Source organism: Pleurodeles waltl, chromosome 6 (genome assembly GCF_031143425.1).
Source record: "Pleurodeles waltl isolate 20211129_DDA chromosome 6, aPleWal1.hap1.20221129, whole genome shotgun sequence".
NCBI lineage: Eukaryota > Metazoa > Chordata > Amphibia > Caudata > Salamandridae > Pleurodeles > Pleurodeles waltl.
This window is the reverse complement of record NC_090445.1, coordinates 1,609,917,245-1,609,932,982: the sequence shown is the minus strand read 5'-3', so window position 1 is coordinate 1,609,932,982 and position 15,738 is coordinate 1,609,917,245. Positions and strand designations below refer to the sequence as shown.

The 15,738-nt window shown below is 46.0% G+C and overlaps 1 protein-coding gene across 1 annotated transcript in view; it reads right to left on the bottom strand.

Moving 5' to 3' along the window:
• Positions 1–1,892: 1,892 nt before the first annotated feature.
• CACNA1B (calcium voltage-gated channel subunit alpha1 B) overlaps positions 1,893–15,738 on the bottom strand; it is an 856,833-nt gene continuing 842,987 nt past the window's right edge. Inside the window, exon 46 of the mRNA XM_069241492.1 lies at positions 1,893–14,579. Coding sequence (XP_069097593.1) covers positions 14,043–14,579 — 537 coding nt within the window. The 3' untranslated portion in view covers positions 1,893–14,042. The remainder of the gene's footprint in view (positions 14,580–15,738) is intronic.

Below are 15,738 nucleotides of genomic sequence, written 5' to 3'. Positions count from 1 at the left end.
TTCTTTTAATCTTAATTGGGGGAAGAGTGCTTATCTTCCCTGTGTCTTTTTGAATGTGGTGCCTTCTCTGAGTGTAGTCCGGCTCAACAGATTCAAGTTCCTCTCCGAACTTATGTCCTTGCATCTGGGAGGACAATCCCTGTTCCTCTGTATAGGAACCTGTTTTCGGTTCCGAGGCTGGATGTTTCGGAATCGAAATCTTTTCGGTCGCCTTTTTGGGCTCCGAGGCAACCTTCTTTATTTTCGGCGTCGTGGTGTCTCGCCGCCGAACCATTTCGGTGCCACTGTCTCGGTGCCGAATCTGTTCGGAGCCGCTGTCTCGGGCCCGAGATTGCTGTGTGGCGGTATCTCGACTGGAGTCGGATGACTTCGCCACATGCATGCCCTTTTTCGGTGCCGATGATCGGTCACCTATTTTTCGGGTTAAGCCATGGCCTGTTGGCGGTGGCGACCCCTGGGCTTTTGTTGTCTTCTCGTGAGTTTTATGTTTTGACGTCTTACTCACGGTTTTCGGCGTTTCTTCGGGATCGAGCTCGTCCGAGTCCGATTCATGGATGGAGAAGGTTTCTTCTTCCTCCTCGAAACACCCTTGTCCTGTCGGCGCCGACGCCATCTGCAGTCTTCTTGCTCTTCGGTCTCTTAATGTCTTCCTCGACCGAAACGCTCGACAGGCTTCACAGGTATCCTCCTTGTGCTCTGGAGACAGACAAAAGTTACAGACCAGATGCTGATCTGTATATGGATACTTGTTATGACATTTTGGGCAGAAGCAGAATGGGTCCGTTCCATCAGCCTTGAAGAGACACGTGGCCGGGCCGACCAGGCCCCGAAGGGGGGATCGAAAAAACCCCTAAGGGCCACCGGAGCTCTTCAAAAGTCAGTGTAGATCTGTTATAACTAACCCGATACCGAACGCAAACAATACCGACGATTTTTCTGAGATTCTAACTAACTTTCCAACCCGAAACACGGAGCGAAAAGGAACACGTCCGAACCCGATGGTGGAAAAAAAACAATCTAAGATGGAGTCGACGCCCATGCGCAATGGAGCCGAAATGGGAGGGGTCCCTCGATCTCGTGACTAGAAAAGACTTCTTCAAAGAAAAACAACTTGTAACACTCCGAGCCCAACACCAGATGGCGGGATGTGCACAGCATGTGTATCTGCAGCTACACATGCCATCGAACATATAAATATATGTAAACACACACACGTATGGGCACAAATTCACAAGGCTACACAAAAAAACGGGACAGGCCAGATGTAAAAGTGAGTGTAAAGTCGTTAGTGATTCTTTTATGTCTGACTTGTCCCGGTTTTTGCTTCTCAAAATCTGGTCACCCTACCCATGGAGGAGACCTGTCGAACATACTTGTGACTGTTCCTAGGAAGGAAAACTTTCTTGACCCCATGCTCTTCAGCGCACCCATACAGGAGACGTTTCGGACATCCATGTGGCTGCTTCCAAAAAGGACACCTTCCTTACATGTAGCTGTTTCCCTGTACATGAGACCTTCTGTACGGGCATGAGCGTCGCGATGAAGGAAACCTCCATTCACACATGCTGCTGTAGCCAACCCATAAGGAGATCACTCTTACAGCCACGCTGCTGCACCTCTATAACAGAGACCGCTCTGCTAGGACAAGTGACACGATGACCATGAATGGCGATGGGAAGACCTTCTCATATGCTGAAGTGCTTTTCCAGACCACCCAATCATGGAGACTCAGGAGGACGGACAAAGACGTAGTTCTCGGTTCTTCCTCTGAAAAAACAGTCGAGAACTGCTACCAAATTAAAAGAACACAACAACAACAAAACCCAGCCTTCCCATGCCCCCACCCCCTTTCACATTGCATACCTCAATTCTGATCACACTTTTTTCAAAGGTGTTTTTTTATTTTAATTCAAGGAATTTTGCTTCATACAAAACGTGAATTGTAGAAACAAGCTCAGGGTTCAAAGATTTGGCTGATAAACGTCACTCAGGCGGCAAAGTGATCGTAGTCTTCCTTTTTTTAGTATCTTTTTTTAAGTCCAGAAGTGTTGCAAGGGATAAACTTTGCATCGATTTTCAACACTGTTTTTAATATAAAGTTTTGCAACAAAGTCCCAATTTATATCAAATATAATTAAAAATTAACAACTCATGAATACATCGTATCAAAAAGGTACGTAGAGAAACATGTTCCATGCACATACTCTGGGATTCCTGTTTTTTTTAAATATGTATATTTGTATATATTTTTACATGCAAACATTTAATTATTTTAGAGAATTTCTGTGCCACTACGAGGGCTGGTTCCAGATGCTTAGAAGCTGTTGGTGCATTTTCAAGATTAACAACGACGAGTTATGGCCAGTGTGGAGGGCCGGGAAATATCTTCTAGAAGCTTCCATGTGGACAGCAGAAGAGAGCAGACAGAGAAGCTTAGAGGGGGAGGGCCAAGAAGTCACTCACAGAAACAATGAAGTGAGTCAGTACTTAAGCATAGCCCATAGAGGAAAACAATAAATGTTGGTTACAGACTTTACAAGTAACTAAGCATGTCTGCATAGTTTACCCTTTCTCTTCTCTGGCCACTCCTATTCCATTTTTGCTCTGCACATTTCATAAATTGGTAAATGTTCTTGATATCAAAGCATCCATATCATAAATCCATGTCCACAACTGTAGATTTTGACAGCGGGGCAAAGCAACAACACTGATGGCACATGTTAAAAGAATCAACCTAACTTGTGCTGACAACACTTTACACAGTGTTGCTGCACTCGGCATCCATTCGGGGAAATGTTGCCACATAGCTAAGTAAGTTGTGGCCGGGCACGCACAGAAACTTCGAGACCTGTGGCTTGCATATGTCCTTTAAAAAAAAGTGGGTCATTAGGAGAATTTTAGCTTAATTGCTTGAGAAGGACCGCCGGGGTTGACAACAATTTATAAAGCGATATCCGTGTCTTCTTCGTCACAGCTTGCTTAGCATTCTGGGAAGATGTTTTTATATTGTAATATTCGATGATTTATAAATAGTTTAGAGCGTCATGCTTTTGAGAAATAACCAAAACAAGAGCTGGAATTTTAAAGCATATGGACTATAACCAGATTAGAGAAAGGTAATCTTTGCATGTCTGCAGTTCTCTTTGTAAATTTCATCCAAGGTTTATCCAAGAGGATTACAGCCTCAAGGGAACTTGAGCGCCTGTCTGGAAATGTAGCTGGCAGTCCAGAACCGTTCAAAGTATATTCTTGAGGATTCCAGACCTCCCCGTCCCAACCTGTAATAGCCCAGACTAGAACTATGGTGAGCTAGGGGCTACTTTCTTTGGGAATCCTGGAATATTACACCCATCTCCTGGGGTAGGTAATGTGGAATCTATACCTTTACCACCTCAATCCCTCCTGGGCAGGGAGAAGGTGCTGGCCATCCATCCTCGTATATGCTACAAGCACTGCATGCCCTTTAAATACTATCCCCCATGGCCCCCTTACCCAACCTAGACCAAAGGTCTTGGAATGTGATCTCACTAGCCAAGACACAGTGTTACACACGACAGTGGCCTTCCATCACTACTGAGTAGAGAGCAGGGAGGAGGATGCAAAGGAGAAAGAATACCACACATATTTCAATACAATTAAAAAAACAATTCAATTTGTAACTTTCAAATTGGCTACAATGTTTGCATGCAACTAGTCAAAGTTCAATTTTTTTTGTTCTTCTTGCAGTAAAGTATCCTATTTACTTTAAAAGGTCAGTGAAACATTGTGCCTTCATACAATGAAAAGGTATAAAACTCTTGGTCGCAGCCGCCATGATGCCTGGAACAGGAGACTCCAGCAGGTAAAGCTACTGAATGGACCAGTCTCTCGCTTCTTTGTGTGGTTGAGTTTTTCATACGTGTCATGTGGTTGCATAGTCCTACTTAGAAGAATCGAGCCGTTACTTAAGGCAGAGGAATGATGGTGGATGCGGGAAAGGGGAAAAAGTGGTGGCACAGGTCCTAATTCCTCCACCTACACAAAGTAACTACTTGTTATTTCTGGTGTTTTGTGCCCCTGCAATCAAGTCTGTATTCCAAGTAGTTTCAAAAGGGCTTATTCGCAGGGGGGGGGGTTGGGTGTCACAACTCAAGAGACCTGCCCACTTCACTAGCTACCACTAGCAAAAGTTATTTGTGGCACTTTTCTGAACTCATTGGGTATGTGGCCTTCAAAGGAATTGCGGTAACGTACAACTACTCTGGTCACCATGGGGTGCATTGTACCTTTCCACCGTGCTGATCGCTATTGAAATGTCGGAGCACACCCTCATCTGGCAAGTACTAGGACAAGAAAAAAAGGTCAAGTGCACGGATTGTGCATGTCCACCATTGATCCATGTGGGGAGAATGTGGCTTGTCTCCTGTGCAACCCAAACTAGGTTGCACACAAGCCTTCTAATTCACTGAATACAATAGTGACAAAGCACTTTCCTGCTGTTTTCTCTAACAATTACACACTGTAGGTACTGACCATGAAAAGAAGCATGCATCCTCAACAGGCGTCTCATGAAATCTGATGCAAACCAGACATAATGTAAGCCCCATGCAGTGTAATTTGCTACTGTGCTTGCCACCATGATCAGCATAGAACTGTCCTACAATGCTACTCATCTACTGGGGGAAGGAACTGTCCCTGTCTTATACCAACCACTGCAACAAGGAATTGTCCCATTGCATGACTACGAACCATAGCGCTGCACCAGTTGCCTACCACGGGGTCCAAACAGTTTTCTACTAAAGGCTCTGTCCAACTGTGCTTTGCTCAGGAGCATAGGTCTGCCCTACTTTCTGGTCATCAGCAGAACTGAGATTTATTCATATTAACAAATAGCTGCTTTGTACTCACGTCTCCTAGAAGACGGTAATCCCAACCAACCCAAAAGTGAAATTACAGGGAACATTCCCTAGTTACAACGTCGTCTTCTGCTCCATTCAGCTTTTTCGTTATCCTAGAAACCTCAAGGTTTCTTACACATTTTGTTGCCTTCTGAATCCCTCGCTCACTAAAAGTGCATTTAGTTTTCCTTTTTGCATCATCATATTTTCGCAAAGGCTATCTATCAAAGTATCGTCAAACTTGGACTCAAGAGACACACATTTCATGTGCCAGACAAAATTATAACCACAAAACACACACGTTCTCCGTGAATACATATGCACCAGGAACACACATGCCCAAAGAACTCCCCGCTACTTTATGTGCTACACCAATATCTGCCCGCCCTGGGACACCTCTTCTGGTGAGGGTTCCATACGTCTTCCTGAGACCACACACTGCAGAGGCAGGATTGTTTCTGCCCTTGGTGACCCAGCATACTGACCCCTTAGCAAAGGGGCTACACTTGGTCCATCAGGGGCCCTCAGTTATCCCCAGTTGGTGACACCCAGTAGTCCATCATATATTGCCCTGCAACAGAAGTGGTTATTCTGGTGTGGGCCCAGCCCTCCATGGTTTCCTAAGGTCCCTTTTTATCGTTCTATTTAAGCCCTTGGTGATGGAGTTCTTTGCAGGAAGCACTATTTGCGTTATCTGCATTCAGTCACAGGCCTACACCATGCGAACATATACCATTAGAGAGAAAGGAAGAGAGTGAAACTCTTGTTAACCTCGTTCACACACGCACATATCACCATATATACACCAGTCGAAAGACAAACTCAGATACATATACAGGTGCACACATTCACTCATACACCTTCAACCATGTTCACACACACAAACACCAACAAATACAACTGTGTGTACAAACAATCTATGCATACATGAATGTGGTAGTGTACTCCTATAGTGAATCAACACTTACAATGCCAAGAACATGCAGGAAAAAAGAAGACTCTGATGTTTGGGCAAATGATGTTAAAAACTTGACAATTGCTGTGATTTGGTGGTAGAAAGGCTTGTGTTTCTTATTGCCTAGAGGGCATGCGAGCAAGATTTCAGCCAAATGTGAGCTAGAAAAAAGTATGGCAAGTGGTTAAAAGGAAGAGGGAGCAGGCACAAAAATAAAATTAAAGGGAACCCTCCCCCTCCCCCACACACACACTTCCGTCAGAACAAAACTAGAATTAGGGGGAGAACACAGCTCAACAGGCCTAAAAAATTGAGCACTGAAACCCATACACCAACTGATAAACACATTTATACACATACGCAGAAACACAAACACGGAGAACCGTGAGCTACCACGCCCTCCCCCCCCTCACACACACAGCACACCTGTTTGTCCCCCCTACGCACACACTGAGCACTGAAACACACAACCCACAGATTTTACATGATGCATTCGTGAAACATAACAGAGAAACACACCCGCAGACACATAAACATACTCAACACGACCACGCCTACCCACACTTGCACAATCACAAACATCATAACGTCCACCTACTTATTTAGAGGCACTCAAAAATATTACCTGAAGCAGGGGCGTCAACACGTATATCAGATGCATGGTACGCTTATGACATCACACAAAAGTGCACACACACTTTCACTCATGACGCCACTAGTAAACACAGACACACTAACAAACACCAATATATACACTGATCTACTCACACGAATACAAAGATATAGCCTGCAGCATAGACTCTTACACACATACCAAGGGTGCTCAGAAAAGGGACTAACCACTGGCAACCACATTTGATGCACCCACGAAGAGCGAGCCATGATATGTGCATGCTTAAACCTTGGGGTCACCGAGCTGCTCTCAGGTGTACTGGCAAACACTCAGTCATACACACACATACACACCCTGTCATACATAATCACAAACACATACACCATTTATGAAAGACCCACAGACCCTACCAACATGCATACAGGCACTATTATGGAAGTACACCATTGAGCACCTGCAGTAAAATACACCAACGAAACACAAAAAAAAGGTACACAACGTGATTTACAGCCACCCGACATACATACACAAGGACCACGTGGACACCAACCCATGTAGTAATGCACCAAATATGCATGTTATACACAGGCCTCAATAAATCACACCTAGTGCTAATGACACTCAGGGTTTAACTTCTAGTGCCACGACTGACCACTATTTGAGATAAAACTGAAGTTAAACGGGTAAACCCTTTTGTACCTCGTCTCCGTGGTTCCTTTATGTATCTTTGTCATGCACGGATTCGACATAGGCTTCGAGGTGACTGTGAACTGTTCCAAACATCGGGAACCTGACACTGAAGATTTGAAGCTTGGGAATGGCCCGTCCCTTCCTGAAACCTCTGTGCAGCAGCCTCCACACACACAGCCGGCGCTCAGACCCGGCGGAAGGCAGGCATCCACTCCTCGGAAACACGGCTTGAGGGAAATGTTTTGGAGCAGATGACTACTTATGAAATCTTTTTCATTATTTACTGATGGGGCAGGCAGGTCACACTATGAAACCATGTATTGTGACGGAGCACACTTGATCCCCCATTCTACGGCACATTGCACTGCAACAGGCCACACTATGGCCCCGTGCACTGTGACGGAGCACACATGATAGGCCATGCTAGGGCACCTTGCACTGGAACAGGCAACACCGTGACATCTTGCACTGCGACAGGCCACACTATTGCACCTTGCACTGCGACAGTCACACCATGACACCTTGCACTGCGACAGGCCACACTATGGCACCTTGCACTGCGACAGTCACACCATGACACCTTGCACTGCGACAGGCCACTCTATGGCACCATGCACTGTGACAGTCACACCATGACACCTTGCACTGCGACAGTCACACCATGACACCTTGCACTGCGACAGGCCACACTATGGCACCATGCACTGTGACGGAGCACACATGATAGGGCACCTTGCACTGCGACTGGCCACACTATGACACTTGCACTGCGACAGGCCACACTATGGCACCGTGCACTGTGACTGAGCACACATGATAGGCCAGGCTAGGGCACCTTGCACTGCAACAGGCAACACCGTGACACCTTGCACTGCGACAGGCCACACCATGGCACCTTGCACTGCGACAGTCACACCATGACACCTTGCACTGTGACGTAGCACACATGATAGCCCATGCTACCGCACATTGCCTTGCAACAGGGAACGTGACAGTCCACACTACAACAACATGCACTGGGACAGAGCACATGGAATATCCCACGCTATGATGCCCTCAATGTGACAGGGAGCATGTAACAGGCCACACTATAACATCATTAGTGTCTGGGGCATGGGGTACCACAAAATAGTGTGAGACAACACATCCGATCACTGTATGAAACCAAACACCGCCACAGGGCGCTATGTGACATCACGTTGTGACAGGCCACACTTGACAGCATATACTGGGCAAGGAAACGCTATGACAGCATCTACATACAATCTGACAACGCAGCAGGGTAAAGTGCGCAGACAGGCGACCGGGCAGTGCCACAGAGAGTGAGCTAGCACATGGCAGTGAGCTCCGTAACAGGCAATGCTGGACAGCGTATGTTGGGACGCGGCATGCATCATACATTCGGCAGAGGACAGCGGGAGAACGTTAGGTCACAGTGTGATATACAGGACGCAATACACTATGATGGGACACGCTATCTTTGGCCAAGACACAACCGATCTACCCAGAGTAATGATTTACAGCAATATTATAGTTATCATTGAAAACTATTTCATATGTGTTCACAGTGCTTAATTTGTAAATAAAAACGTGCCGGGGCCCAAACCCTCCTCAAACATGCGGCGGCTGCAATTAAATGTGCGAACACGGAATGCCGAGGCTGCGTAACTCTGAAGCCATCTCGGGCCTTTTCAATCCATTTACAGCCACTCCCTGCCCCTTCAGCTCACTCTGGCAGCTTTCTGCTTACTCCCTTTGTGACGCGTTTTTATTTTTCTCTTCCTCTGTTTTTCCCAGGTATCTTTTGCTCGCTCTAAATGCTTGAGGCAGAACGAATAAATGCTGCACTGGAAACAAGAACAAATTAAGCACTGTGAGCTCATGGGGCTTACAAGGCATTTTGTTCCAATAACATATGCCAAACACACATTTGAAATAATTTTTGGCTGGCAGTGGGACTGGACAGTACTGTCCCACATTGAGCCAACTGTACATGCGACTTCAGCATTAGCCAACACATCTGGTTTCTCTGGTTTTTAAGCACCCGCGTTTCGATTCTGGTAGCACGGCCACGCTTGTATCGAGTCAATTTTAGCTTCATCTGGGACTAGAACTTTGACGTCACGCATCTAAGAATCATGGGGAATGGAGTTTGTGTAGCGTTCGACTTCAGGTGCAAAGTCACCCTTCTCTAGGCCCTTTAAAACCAAATTCTGTTTCCTTGACACCTGGTGCTTTGGTTTGGAATAGAGACTTTGATACGATTTCTTCTTCTTCAAAGCCAGTCAAAATTTAAGGACACTTGGGCATCCTGCACCTAATCCCAGACGTGTCTACTATTGACGTATTGTGTGCATGACCACTCTGCCAGAATGAAGAGTAGAAAGGGGAGAAAAGTGGGTGCTTCAAATCAAGAGAAAACTGACATGTCTACTAATGCTCAAGACACATGTACTGTTGACCCAGCCGGGGCCAGTGAAGTGCAACCTCCCTGCCATACACAAGAAACGAAGAGCTCATGAATGCAGAATTTTCCAATGACAAGAATCAAGAGGAACTCATCACTGGTCAAGGCCCACTTTTTTTCTTGCAGGATTAACCAGGTGAAGGTCGGAGACCCTGAAGAGTTAGAGGACCGAAACATGTCAACAGCCTTTCTCCAAGGGCCAGTAGTCACTTGAAGAGCCCAGCGTGGCGGTGTGAATTGCTCTACTTAATTGCCTTACTCCCTCGGGACCCAAATGTTAATTATACCCTTAAGACTAATTTTTAACCCCTGCTTCGATTGGACAATAAATGAATAAGGGGAACTACTTCATTAAAAATGTAAGTTACCTAAGAAATGAATCAACTGACACATGATAATGTGTTTTCTTCGGTGAGAGCACACTTCTTCATTCACAGGAGACGGTGTTCCATATCTAACTTTAAGGAACCCTTTTTAAAAGACTGTAAATGAATTTGGCACCTAATATTCGAATAAAATACCTTGTATGCCTCCTCTACGAATTTGAACTAGTGGTCCATAATTATGAGATGACTGCTGTAAATCATTACTGTTGGTGGATCAGTTTTGTCTCATCCAAAGATGACTTTGACTTTGATTGTTGAATGGCTGCCAAGGAGGTCGCTTCTTTTAGTGTATCACAGGTAGAAAGCCCAACTTCCGCTAGCATTATGGGTACTAAACCCTCTTCCTTGAATGTATAAATCAAGACACTGTTACAAAGCACAATGATATGCCAACACATAGTGCCAAAGAATGGGACAGGGCAGATTCATAGTGCACTGCAAGAGAAAAAATGATCATTTCTGCCCAAATTGTGGTCCTTAGTCGGGCACAATTTGGAGTTGGTGCCTAAATCAGGATATGCGGGATAGCTAAAATGGGGGACTTGCTGAGTTGCATCTGTAGTTCTGTAAAAAAACCTACGCACTCTATTTTGTCTACTTTATTACACTGAATCTCTGAGAGAGCTTTCTTCGACTGTATGCAAGCTGTGAAGTAGTAGACATGGCGACTTTTTGAGAAAAAAAAAAACTAATATTTTTAAAGATAAGGCCCAGATTTACCTACTTTACACTATAACAGTCAGCCTATTTCATTGTTTACTTGGCACTCGGCGAAAGTGGCTTTGGGAAATCGTATCTTCTTTAAAAGCCCAGAGAGGATGTTTTAACCTGTTGACCTATGTATGCTTCATTAAATAAATGGAAAAATATAAGCTGCAAGCACAAACAATTCAAGCAGGAACCTGGCTCTATGAACCTTTAATATCTTGAAGGAGATAAATTGGACCATCAGTCCTTTGACGTATAAAATACATTTGCCTACTAAAGAGCAAGTTCAAAAGTGACGGTAGAGCACCATTCTTTCTTTTAGCTAAACATTCTCCTGCTCCAGTGTCTCATTGGGACATTGGAAGATTTCTAGGCAATCCAATGTCATTGAATATCGTGTGGACCTGAGGAAGAACCAGGCACAATGTCAAGTGACATGGCCTTTCCCAGACATACTAGGACTGTCAGAGTCGCCAGCATGCTGGAGCATCTCCTAATCTTCCTACCTGTAGAACGGCCTCTGAACCCTTCACATGCAGCATTTTTCATTTTCTGTAACAAGAGGCCTCAGTCAAAGGGATGCTTTAGCTCATAGGGAAGCTTTAGCTCACGGCCTTGGGAACAACAGTATAAGATTAAACCCTGAGGTGGAAGTTTTAGTATACAACCAGAGTATATTTAATTTGGAGCCAGTATCACTTACATAAATGGCAAAAAGATGACACTGTCTTCTCCCAGTTTGGAGTAGTGATGGGACAGAATCTGAAGGTGGTGGTCATATAGAGGGATATTGTGGCTAAGGGTCAATAAACATAACCCTGGGTCTCCACCCACTTGTGACACCCAAAATAAAAAGTTCACTTTTAAACATGTTTTTCTGGACCTTACCATTCAAAGGCAAATAATGCACAGCATGTAAACCTAAAATAGGTTTAAGCTACAAAATCAAAGTCTTCTTACCACCGGGTTCATCTCACTTGCCCAGGAAGTAGACTGAAGTGCTTACCCCAACATGTCCTGTCTGCCATTGCCCTGTTATGCTTTATGGTGTAACTACTATGCCTTTACCCTACTGTGTCCAGTGTGCCTAAATTATCCAGTGTTTCGGCTGGCAACCCTACTGAGCGCCCAGTTTCACTCTGCCGGACCCATGACATTCTAATATGGGATTAATGTACATCTGAAAAAGAGGATTTAAGTGTTATAACGCAGTTTGAAGACACTATTTAGGTTGCAAATATCCTAGTTGTCCTCCATGAGAATGATGGAGAAAAGTGACATCTTCCCAGATATGTGAAGGGACGGGGGAGATGTAAACATTTGACTGAAAGCTGCTCATCCACACCCCGGAGGTCCATCCCTATGACACACAGCGCCTGGTTTCACCAAAAGGCCTACACTATATTTAGCCAATTTCAATTCCCGACTGCTATATTGGAATCCTTTTGAGTTTTTTCAAATTTCCAACCCACTGTCCTTATCAAATATCCAAATGGATTTAGTCTTATTTTTAGGATTTGGTCATCTGATGCCTATTCTCAAGTGTCCTATAGTCTTCACCAATCCGCATGCTTCTAGGTGACAGAGCAAGCCTGTTTGGAGCAGGAGAAATGGTGTGATATAAGTACATGTACAGGGTGCACGACACGCCTAACTTACTTCTATCAAATCAAAGGTGGGGGAGGCTTCAACAGACCTACATAGACGATTCAAGGAGCCCTCACAAACACACGCAGGCACACACACACTGAGACAACACTAAAACAAGGCCACAGTAGACACAACACTCCTGACACACCTCTCAACTTCCCAGACATTACCTGAGCAAAGTATGGATTCCTGAACAAGGCGCGGAACCTGGAATGATCAGTCTAATCCCACCCCAAAGGTGTGTTTCCCTAAAACGTTCCCCTTCTTTCACTGTACAATTTTAGAAATAAGATCGCAGGCAAAAAAAGTCTTCAAATTTCCAGCTAGGAGCTGGATGACTAAAAACCAGCTCCCCCGAAGTTGAGTCCAAGTCAAGGGTGGGGTTGCAAACAAGACAAAGAAAGGAGAGTGCATCTCCGGTAACAAAGCAGAAAGGATGAGAAACAGTCTTGGGCAGGGTGTCTCTCTCTTCCTCTTGAGTTGGCCCTTTCAGGGGGATTGAGCCCAACTCCGAAGGGATAAATTGAACAGTTTTGGGCACTGATAGTGGTTTTGGTCGTTTTTCAATGTTAGTTAGGAAGGGGGAATGCATTTTGTTTCCCTTCATTTCCTTATCAAGCTAGCAGACATCAATCTCCCCAATTCCACGTCACCCTTGAGAGGACTGTGCCATTTCTAGATCCAATGAGACATTTTACAGGATTCCTCGTAAAAGCCCACTCCAGTTTGAAAAAGTAGCAGCAGGGCTTTCTGACTTCTACTTGAGACCCTGCATCTGGGTTTGGCACCCCGGCTCCCAGGACGTAATTTCCGTAGGAGGGTCCCTGGCCCCCTCCCTACAATCACTTCCTACCCGTTACCGTGGAAAGGCAGGAGAGGAAGTAGACATGCATCGAGCGCGCACAGCAATGGCGGCCTTGCACATGCACACACTTATCAGCCCAGCGTTCCTCACTGATTCCATGTCCAAATTGCCACCCTTATTGGAAAGTGAAAAAACAAACAGACATCTGGAATACTGGTCCTCACTTTTCCACATTCACAAGGTTCTCCTCCTCTTCCCTGCACACGAGAAACAAATCAAATTCCCTCACCTTTCCTCCGCCTGTCCTAACTCCCGTCAGCACTTTGGAACCCAGCCACTTCCCATTAAAAAGCACTTTAAAACGTTTCTACAGAGCCCTTGGGCGAGTGTGCGGCTGGCCCTTCAGGCATTGGGCAGAAGGATGAGAAAACAGTACAGCGGATGCATCCATCTTTAACCCCACAGTGTTGAAAGAAATGTCCCGAAACAGCTCCACAGTCATCAATTCGGGCACCCCAGAAAGAGTCCTCGGCTTCACAGGTTTGGCATCTGTTGTACAAAGCAAGACACTGATGGGAAGCTAGAGGAGAAGGGGCAAGAAACACAGGGGTAAGGGGAGTGGGGGGAGAGGAAGGGGACCAACACAACAGCAACAAAAGGATCTTTTATTCATTCCATTTCCTGTCCAGTGCAAAAAACAGATCGAGGAGGCGAGGCAGAGGCGTTCGCTCCCAGAGAGCACTAGTGTTGCACACAGCCCGCCCCCTTCAGCCTCCATGCGCTTGGGGGCCGGCTGCGGTGTGGCGTGGGCGCTGGCACGCCAGGGCAGATAGATGATAAAACTCATCAATTGCCAGTGAAGATCCAGGCTCGAGTCTGCCGAGCCTCGTGCTAGCACCAGTCGTCCTGGCCATCCTCGTGGTAGTAGCTGCGGCCCCTGCCACCTGTCCCAGGCCCAGAGTTGAGGCCTAAAGTATAGTGGTAGCCATTGGGGACCCGACGGACGTGCGAGGGCTGCGAAGTCATGGAAGAGACGTACGAAGTCCTCGAGGACCTGCCCGAATTGGTAGCCAGAGCCTCCTCGAAGGTGAGCGCGTCCTCGGCCAGCGCCTGGCCAGAAGTGTCACATTCCTCGCGGCGTCCAAGGTAGGGGTCGGAGCCGGTGCGCGCCCCGGTGAAGCACGCCTGGCCCTCGCTGTGCAGCAGGGCGTTGTGTTCCGACAGGCCGCGGCTCAGGCGTCCCGGGGAGAAGGTGGGGACGCCGGTCTGAAAATGAGAGAAATGGACCGGCGAGGAGTTGGCAGTCTTGTAGGTGACGCTCGGGCGAGGGGTCAGAGGCGTCTGCGGGAGCTGCCTCCGGACGCCGCGGCACGGCGTGCTAGCACCAGAAGTCGACAGCAGAGGGCTCCTGTTAACTGAACCACTGCCCTACATGAAAATTAGAACAAAGCAAATGAAAAAATAAAAAACCAGACGGACACAACGGGCACAGACACGGAATGCGAGGGGAGCGACAGCAGGGACACAGCAGAGCCACGAGAAGTGGGGCAGCGAAAGAGAAAGGGGTTCAGACAGCCACAAGTAAGGGAAGAGAGGGGAAAAAGGGAAGAAAAGATTTAAAAAGAGGCAAAAAGAAGGAAAACCAAGTAATTGTGAGAGTTCACATTGTAACAAATACATTTATTGCAGACATCCATATTCCCGAGGATCAGTGGCAGTGATAAACACAGAATGACCTGCAGCCCTCCGGAGTGTGCCCATGTACCTGCCTTGTTCTTGCAAACCCTTTTCCTGCTTGTCTTGCTGTGAATTATTTCACTATCTCAAGAAAATGTTTCTGTGTGGTTTTTGTCTTTAGTTGTTCAAGGGACATCTCTGTTTACTAACCTACTCCAGAGAAGATAAAAGGCTTGGCTGCCTTCCTATTGGTTAAACATCAATTAATCAAAAGCCACTTTTCTTGTGGCAATGTTTGTCATGTCACTGCTTGTTTAGTGTTTGTTGATGCTCGGTGTCCGAAAAGGCCACTATGCACACCTCGCCGGTCTTCCTCCCTCTGGTTTGTATCTCAGGCAATCTAGACGGGTCTTGTTATTTAGCAAGTATATCCTGTTTATAGTAAATACGTGTCTTCTATGAATTAGGGATCATTGCTGCATCCGAACCTCCGCTGATGGGGATCTGCGTGCATTCAATAGTCGTTATGCACAGACCTCTATCGATGAGTTGACGGTCGGATTGGGATCACAGTTAGGCTCGGGCACTCCCAAAATTTTGGCCTACATCCCTGGATCGTGTCCTTTCATGAAACGCCATTTGGTTTGTCTCGTTTGATTCATTTTTAGAGACATTTTTGGTAATTAAGCATTGCAAAACTTATAGCCAGTAACATCTGTGAAAAGGATAAGTACTGCAGATTGTCTTGGTGGGCAAGGTGAAATAAAATGGCCACAACATCTGTTCGGGCTAGGATTGCCACCTGCCTGGTTATTTTACCAGCATAAGTGGTATTTTTATGTCCTGGCCGGTGTGAAAATTAAGAAACTCACCTAAAGCTGGTATTTTTTCATTTTTGATCAGTATGTAC